At 33.7% G+C, this 9,057-nt stretch overlaps 2 protein-coding genes across 4 annotated transcripts; one reads left to right on the plus strand and one right to left on the minus strand.

Moving 5' to 3' along the window:
- The first annotated feature begins 2,266 nt into the window (after window positions 1-2,266).
- LOC141677354 (floral homeotic protein AGAMOUS-like) lies at window positions 2,267-7,107 on the plus strand. Of its 3 annotated transcripts, XM_074483240.1 has the most exons (9): window positions 2,276-2,476; window positions 2,784-3,021; window positions 4,815-4,896; window positions 5,011-5,072; window positions 5,193-5,292; window positions 5,394-5,435; window positions 6,365-6,406; window positions 6,499-6,665; window positions 6,824-7,107. In XM_074483240.1, exons 1-9 carry the CDS (start codon window positions 2,323-2,325, stop codon window positions 6,825-6,827), a joined length of 891 nt encoding a protein of 296 aa, XP_074339341.1. In that variant the 5' UTR covers window positions 2,276-2,322; the 3' UTR covers window positions 6,828-7,107. The 3 variants fall into 3 exon arrangements, with proteins under 3 accessions (XP_074339343.1, XP_074339342.1, XP_074339341.1); XM_074483242.1 differs by lacking the exon at window positions 5,394-5,435 and having other exon boundaries at window positions 2,267-2,476; XM_074483241.1 differs by lacking the exon at window positions 6,824-7,107 and having other exon boundaries at window positions 2,270-2,476; window positions 6,499-6,669.
- Window positions 7,059-9,057, minus strand: LOC141677353 (GDSL esterase/lipase At4g18970-like). The gene is made up of 5 exons (XM_074483239.1): window positions 8,690-9,057; window positions 8,436-8,560; window positions 8,098-8,346; window positions 7,625-7,859; window positions 7,059-7,526 (listed from the first exon to the last, which is right to left on the minus strand). The coding sequence occupies exons 1-5, from the start codon at window positions 8,949-8,951 to the stop codon at window positions 7,306-7,308; spliced, it is 1,092 nt and encodes a 363-aa protein (XP_074339340.1). The 5' UTR covers window positions 8,952-9,057; the 3' UTR covers window positions 7,059-7,305.

A 9,057-nucleotide genomic window follows, 5' to 3' on the forward strand; every position in this document is an offset into this window, starting at 1 on the left:
TATTTGGGAATGATATAAGTGTAGTGAAGTATTTGGTAACTTCATCTTTTAAACTTATATCTAATTAATAATTGTCTTATGAATGACAAAGATTTTCAGAAAAACGTTGAGACAAGGTTAGATATATGAGATCACCTTGCAACGATATTTTTTATATACAGTTATACACTGGGACTTTGTGTATATTATGCATGGAAGAGGACTTCCAATATTTTGAAAAGTATATATGTATATATATATATACTGAATATTTTGCGACTTCATCGCATTAAGTTATCAACTTGGTTCATTTCTTTTGACCAAGACTTTCATGAGTATTATGAGTAGACTCATATACTGTAAATAATTATGCATATTATTTTGGTGGGCTTGCTGCTCACCCTTGCTTTCTTCTTTCATCACACAACATCAGATAGACAAGATGAACCGGACCAAGCTCCCGATTCGCAAGAGGTTAGAAAACGTTCGGCAGTCTTCTGGAAGCGTTGATGCTGCTGTAGCTGAGGTAGGAACTACCAATAGGCTAGGCTTTCAACTTTTGATGTACCAGACTTATGTATAATATGAATTGTAATAATGGCAAATAAAATGTAAATCTATTCAGAAAACCTTTTAAGGTGTATTGGCAGATAATTGTGGAATATAATTACTTGTGGTTATATTTTTTTTTGATGTTCATCTCTGAGACTATAACGGGTTGTGGTGTGTGTTAGTGTGGGGTCACAGCATAAGGTTATTTTTATTAAGTAAGTGAAGTGGTATTGTGGAATGAAAGACCGTGACGACTCGGATCCCCGACCCCGGATCTGGGGGTGTTACAACCTGTTAGCTAGAGCGACCCATTTCTTGTTAGATACAGAGGAGTGAACTGATACTGCTCCTGAGTTTATGGTTGATGCCCTAAATTTTGATTCTGTTTAATGAAAGCAAGTACTTTATTCTAAAAAAACAATATATTTTTTAAAAAAAATAATTTGGTAAGTAGCCAATTTATAAAATTTCTAAAGATATATTCCCTCCGTCCTACCCCTACCCAAATCTTTACATTGGGGATGGATGCTCGACACACACTTTAAAACTCTTATAAAATATAATCTTCTAATTTTTTTAATTTTTTTCTTAACAACGTTTTCTTGGATCTGCGTTGTTGTCTTACAGTAAGACAGACAACGATTGGGTACCGTTGTCTGATACGCACATCAGATGGCGCCTCAATACTCAACGATATTGAGGGGTATCAGACAACGGTTAAAAACCGTTGTGTCACCCTGTTTTTCTTGCAGTGCTTCTAAATAAAAATGTAATGTTTAAGTTTTATACGTTTTATTTAAAATCTTTTTTATGAAACTATACTTTATAGTAGCCTTAAAATGCATGTCACGAATAAGAAAAAACTTTTAAAAAATGAGTGAGACGGAGGGAGTATAAAATTTCCCTTAACACATAATCAATTTTTTAGAAACTACATTTTTTCAAATGAATTAAGTTTTATCCTTCCTCAAATACATTTTTTCCCAAAATCATTCATTAATATTTACCATTTTCAAAATAAAATTTAAACGTAAGTATAATAGGCGACGACTGTATTTATAAATATAACCGAATATGCTTGCAAAAAATTTTGAATATGTGAAAAAATGGTGCCCTTTTTCCCTCCCTTTCTGCGAAAAAATCAAATATTTCAGAAAATTTCCGCTTTTTCTGAAATTACGTTACGAACGATATCAGTAAATTTTAGTTTTAAAAACTGAAAAGGCGGGCTTTTGTCGGCTCTTTTTTCCCTTCGCCTAAATACAAATGGTTTATTAATATCGTCATAATTGTTGTTAAATACGACCGGTTTAATACGATTCCGACTATATACAACGGGATGGTGTCTTTTTACACATTATCATGGACAAAAATGACGTACATGGTGTCTTTTTAAAACTTCTAAATTTTTCATTGAAACAAAACATGCAATTTTCTAATAATTGTTTTTTAATCTTCTTCATGTTTCCATTATGGAGTAAAGAAGTTAAAGCTTGAGTGAACTTGGATCACTATCCATTTTTTACCCGAATAAAATCACTTTCAGAAAGTCCTTTTCTCCTCCACTGCTCTTCCAATGCTGTCACATGAAAGCTTAAAAAGCTAAGAAATTATCAAAAAAAAATATTACATAATATTATTGTAAAATTATAATGTATGGCCACAGGGAAATCTACATCTTCATAATTGATTTCCACACTTATGCCTTCTCTTTTGCTTCTACAAAAGACCATTAATTTGAGTTATAATGTAGTTGTGTGATTAAGCTTTAATGAAGAATAATAAAAATTAATGATCTGTTTAGAGTTTATTTGCTTTGAAATTAGTTTATCATGTTTAAATAGGGTCATTGTTTACTTTATATACGAACCTCTTATTGCAACTCCTTTCCATTTTTTGCATCTTTGTTGTTCATATTTGTTGGAATTTAGAGAAAAAGAAAGAGGTAGAGACTTTCCTCAGTTTTCTCACTATACCCTTTGTAATTTTTCTTGATCAGGTTTGAAGTTTAGCTCAAACAAAATTTAGTAACATCAATCAGAGCCAAGTTTCTTATGTTTCAACTCTTCATATATTTCATCAATCTTTATCGATCATTTCACATAGAAATTATGGCCTTGTGTCCAAGAGGTTTTATGAAAATTTATGGAGTATAAAGCCTTTCACCTTTTGTTATGTATAAATTTATGCAGTACTACTGAATATGATTTAATTATAATGAAAAACATTCTGATGATATTTTTTTCATTTAGTTGCAACTATGTCATACACTGATGATCAGTCGGGCGATATCTCACCTGAAAGGAGGTCAGGTAGGGGGAAAATTGAGATCAAGCGGATCGAGAACACTACTAATCGTCAAGTTACTTTCTGTAAGCGTCGGGGTGGTTTGCTCAAGAAGGCCTATGAGTTATCAGTACTTTGTGATGCTGAAGTTGCTCTCATTGTTTTCTCTAATCGGGGCCGCCTTTATGAATATGCAAACAACAGGTATATATGTTGATCATCTTAGATTTGTTAACTGTAATCTACTACAAAATTTTCACATTGTTGAGGTTCTTAATTCAAGGACTTTCCATGTTTGTTTTCTTGCATATACAATAGAATTAAACCAAATATATCATTTTTATTTTTTGAAAAATTAGATTCTTTTCTGTTGCTTTTGAAAATTGGTTCTGCTTGGTATGATTTTTTGGGTTTATGTTACACAAAGATTTTCTTTATTAAAACTTATATATATAGATATATAAATATATTAATATGACTTTTTCTGGACAGACCTTTATTGGGTTGGTTCTTATGTAAGATCTTATTTTGGTGTGGGTGAGATATATAGATCTGTTTTTATAAGAAAACATAGAACCAACAAGCAGAAATTATGGTAAGGTATGCAGATTCTGGGATCATGTTTTCTTCCTCCATTGGCCATTGCTGTTAACTTTACCTCTTTCATTTACATATATACCATTTTACATTTGTTCACAAACATTTGTTTTTCTGTCTTGACACTTCCTTAAAATATGAGTTGAACAATTAGTACTGATTCAGAGAAATATATCATGATCTGGGCCTTGAATAAAATGAAAATTAGGGTCATAAAACTTTCAATTTAGTTTGTATCTTGAAATATGGTCAATACCCTTTTCAACCAATCAGAAGTGAGATAGATAGTGCTCCATGTGTTTTGCTTTCCTTACCTTAATTATTTGGACATTTGTTTCACATGTGAACACCTTTTAGGTCAAAATTTTATATTTTAGGGTTATATATCAACTCTATTGGTTGGTTTGTGTGAAACTATAACTAATAAGAACATGTTTCCCTTAAAGTTCCCTTATTTTTTCTCAATTTAAATGTCATATTTATATTTGTAATTAAGGTTATGGTAGTTTATACCAGCTATGAGAAGCAGATATCAGTTAAGTACGTATGTATAGTACATATGTGTAGCACTGTTTTTTACGTTTGTACTTCACAAAAATCTGGGGTCACCTCACACAAGATTTTTTTCTGGATCTTGATAGTGAAACAAAACAATATTAATAAAGTATGTTAGAATTGTCCATATATTTTATTTTGTGTATTGGAAATGATAGATGTTCTGTTTGGATATTTCCCACACAAGGCTTTCAGAAAGCTGGTTCAGATGTTGAAACCAAAACAGGAAAGAAAGAAACAAGTGGGGGGAAGAGAGAGAGAGAGTATTTGGAGAGAGAGAGAGAGAGTATTTGGAGAGAGAGAGAGAGAGACTATTTGTAGAGTTCTGAGGTATTACTACTACAAATATACTCCATGAGTATGTTTCATGAGTATTACTACTACAAAAGATAGACTTCTTTTCATTGTCTTAATACAGTTCCACTTTGGGGTTTTGCTAATTACCGAGGTCGGTAAAAGGGTGGAATCTAAATTACCCATTGTGTAAAAGAATGTGTGACACGTGGCAAGAATCTTGACCATTGAGAAAGTGCCCCAATCATAGCTTACGAAGCTGTGATAGCTTGGCAGAAGTACCTATTCAGTAGCTCGAGGAAATTAAGGATATGTGATAGCTCAAAAATGAGTGACTGAATCTGACTAAACAGAAAACATACATTTGACCATATGGCTCCATTTTTTGGCATTTCTATTAACCGGAGGATTAAGTGTGTCACATTTGTCTATCCTAGGTTTTGAAAAGAAGACTCAAATGTATAATTATTACTAAATTTCAAAAATAAATAAAACACAATTTGTGATATTAATTATTAGATTATTTTAACTGCACAAGTATTTGGTTGCAGTGTCAAGGGAACTATAGAGAGGTACAAGAAGGCCAGCTCTGATACCCCTAACACTGCTTCAGTTTCGGAAGCCAATGTTCAGGTTTGCGTATATATGTCGTATTGCCAAACAATAAGTATAAGTTCATGTAGATCACATAAGTTTAAGTTTATTTAGATGTGATTCTAAAACTTTCAAAATTATCCTAATTCTCAGTATTATCAGCAAGAAGCCTCGAAACTACGTCGCAATATTACGAAAATACAGCAGGACAACAGGTTAAGAATTTGAAATGATTTTAACCATACAAACCTATTTATGCTTATATGAATGTAAAAGTTGTCTAGTTTCCTATTAAAGGACGCTCTTAATATGGGGAAAACTATAAAATTTTACAGGCACATGATGGGTGAGGCCTTGAGCTCTCTGGCTGTCAAAGATCTGAAAAGCCTGGAAGGTAAACTTGATAAAGGAATAAGCAGAATTCGTTCCAAAAAGGTACACCATATATCAACATTTAAAATAGCTAATTATAATCATCTATAGGAAGATGTTTGGTATAATCATATTTCGATCTTACGTTTCTTTAAAAAATGCAGAACGAACTATTGTTTGCTGAAGTTAAATATATGCAGAAGCGGGTAACTACTTACTACAGTCTCCATCTCTTTTTAATTCTATATATTTAAACGTATATTTAAAGCACATTAAGATTGTTCCAAACAATTAAGATACATATTTAAATGTCAGTAATTATTGTGTGCCCTAATTTTGTGGTTAGTGGTGATAATAACTTAATAATGAGTAGTTACTAATTAATGTTGGAAAATCTTGGTTCTAGAAACTAATTAGCGTGTCCTCGTTTCAAGGCATGCTTTTAAGTAGCAACAAATACACAGTTATGTCGGGTACGTAAATGTGTTTGTCTGGCATTCCTCTAAAATCTAACAAGAGAAATACACATTTGTCTGGCTTTCGATTAATACACATTTGTGTCGGAATCTCGGTTTTCCTATTTGGTTAATTTAAAATATTTATTTCATTGTCGGTTATGTTGGTTATTAAAGTGGAGTCTTAGAGCATTTCCAATTGTGTGTTATATCTTGTGCTATAGTTATAATATAAAATAAAAAGTAAAAATCTCAATCTAATGATGTGTTAAACTTTATGCTAAAATAGCACAATCAATTGTCAACTCATCAAAAACTGAAAAAAGAATAGAAGTGGATGAAGCAGAAAATTAAAAGTGTGGGGTACTTAGAACAAACCATTAGAGATATAGTGCTATTTTAGCACCAAAATGTACTTTTTAGTGCCAATTATAACAATAGCTACACTTATATTTAGCACACCATTGGCTTTGCTTTTAATAGTATAAGATCTTGTTTGGTACTTCCCGAGACTCGAACACATACATTTCTATCCAATAGGACTTGCAATGGATTTGAACCCTTGAATTTTAAAAAAGGAAGGGCAGGGATAAGCTTTTCCCAGTGGCTAACCCGGACCAAATGTGACCAGATTATCAGTATCTATTAACTGATCATTTCAAGAATTTTTTGGATTGCAGGAAACTGACTTGCATAACAATAACCAGTACCTTCGAGCAAAGGTGTATATCTCTCTCTAGCTCCTGCATCGATTTACTGGTTTAGTTGTAATATGACAGAACATACATTTTGTACTATTAAAATTTTTTTGTAGATTGCTGACAACGAGAGAGCACAGCAGCAGATGAACTTGATGCCAGGGAGCTCTACATTTGAAGTCGCTCAACCTCAGCCCTTCGATGGTCAAAACTTCATCCAACTTAATGGGCTTGAACCTACTAATCATTACTCTTGCCAAAACCAGACACCACTCCAGCTTGTGTAAGAATTTGTTTCTAATTTCATGCATATTAGTTTTATATGAATGACATGTGCACAACATTCTTAAGTTTGCCATAGCATTTTAACTGCTATATCAAAAAGATAAAACAACATACATATTTCCCGTTTGATTTCTTTTTGTTGTTGTTTGAGTGCAGTTAAATGTTTGAATTGAAGCGTCTGCATGTGGTTTCGGTTGGTCTGGATTTGAGGGAAAATGAAGTATGATCATTCACTAGATCGTGTAACCTATTGAAGTTATGTAGCTGATCCACAATAAGCATGTAGAGAGTACGCACTCTCACATGACAGTGTGTTATTAAAAATGCCATTACTGACTAATGTGTTAAAAATTAAGGCTTTCTGTGTGTCTAATTTAGTACAAGACTCCGGTGCATGAACTTAATAAGTCTCTATAAAAGCTTGATTAAAGGTTGCTCTACTCATACAGTTTCTACTTCAGTTACTTGATTCCAGACAATGACTTCAACACGAACTGAAACGTAACTAATTTAATTGATTAATTTACATATATACTTTTCCAGTCTCCACCATTCTCATTCCCATCAACAATCCAAACTATTTCTTAATTTCTTCTGCAATGACCATAATTTTGCCATACATACTTCGACATTGTTTACTAGATACTAGCCAAGTGCCGGATGTCATATGGGGAAGCATCTTGTGGTGTTTTAGCTATGTATGATCTTCCCGCAAGCAAGAAATGCCCGGTCTCAGTTGGGTGAAAACCATCGAAGAACGGTCTGAAAGATCTGAAAGGGCACGGAGGCAGGTTTGGAACACATTGTCCTGCACCTTGACCAGCTTCCGAGATCTTACAACAGGGTTTGTTAAGAACACCTGATATGAAACCCACCTAATTAATTTAGTTTGATCCTCCACAAACATTGTACATAAACAAGGTAAAAAATGATGAGGTTAATGACGCAAGTAATTACCAAAATCAGGTGAAAAGTTGGCGACGTTAATAAAGGTAAAATGTGCACCGGCGTTTTTCTTGTTAAGGTCATCAACAAGAGGCTTGAGCTTGCTGTTGAATTGCTCCACTGCTTTATTTATACTATCTACACATCCGAGTAGATTTCGCTTATTCGTTCTCGACTCTTGAGGAATGCAGCCTATAGGTCCAAGTCCATAGACTGCAATCTTCCTTGCTCCAGAATTGTATAGAGCCTACAATCAGTTGATCCAATTATGTTTAATGCACTTTCGTGTCTTAATAATTATTAAGTTTGTTCGTTCAGATTATGTGATCAACTTTACATGACCCTGTCCCTCTCCTCAATGCGTAGTAGGTTCTAATACAATTTATACAAATATACAAGCCTATGTCTGTGAATATGAATTTCTTCTCCGACAAATTGATTAATATCGTGGAGGGAAAAAGAAGGGGAACATTTGAAATACTTACTGTTAACTGCGTTGAATACTTATTAATTAAAATTTGTGCATACTGGTCAGGTGTATATTTACTGCTGTCGGGGTATGAGTCTGGCATTAAGAAGTTGTTGATGTAATCGTTGCTTCCGAATCCGACTATATAAATGCATTTATTCAGATGATCTGCAACTTTCTTGTTATTCCCTTTTAGTGTCGCATTAATACGTGAAAGAGTAGTATTGTGATTAACTAGCTGTTTATCGAAACTGATAACCTCACCCTGTACACACATGGACAAGAAAATGACATTAGATCGAAAACGAGTCGGAGTGGTTAATGTTAAAAAAAAATAATTAAATTACGCATTACCAGATTTCTACCAGTTTCAGGAAAAATGCCAGATCCACCAGATGCATAGTTAACTCCACTGAGGATATCCTTGCCTTCTGATGCTGCGAACGGGGGAACGTAATCCTTTAGACCTAGAAATTCACCTGTAAAGTACTGATTGATCTGTTCAGAAAGACAGTAAAAAATGGTGGTAGATCACATTATACAGAACATGATATAAAAGATAGGCAAATTCTGATGGTTATAAAAGATAGGCAAATTCTGATGGTTACCAATTATATCTGCAAAATTTCGGCCATTAGTAAACCTCCCAGTTGGACCATCACGAAAATCGGCGCCGTAAGGAGGGTAATTGACCTTTGCCTCAGTATTAAGATCATTGTTGTTACCATTGTCGGCCAAGGAGTCTCCAAAAACAAAGTAACAAGGAACTTGCTGGCATAATGGTGCAGGTCCAGCATAAACCAAATATTTACGCGTCTGATGAAACCATGTTAGTACTAACAGAAACCATAGCTTAGCTGCTAATGCCATCGGAAAACAGAGGAAGTAATCAAAGGACGAGTATTTGCATAAGCAATATCAAAATGTGCGTAATGCATGGTTGAGAGGGGAAAACAAGAGAATGTGGAACCAGAGA

This window comes from Apium graveolens, chromosome 8, assembly GCF_009905375.1.
Source record: "Apium graveolens cultivar Ventura chromosome 8, ASM990537v1, whole genome shotgun sequence".
Lineage (NCBI taxonomy): Eukaryota > Viridiplantae > Streptophyta > Magnoliopsida > Apiales > Apiaceae > Apium > Apium graveolens.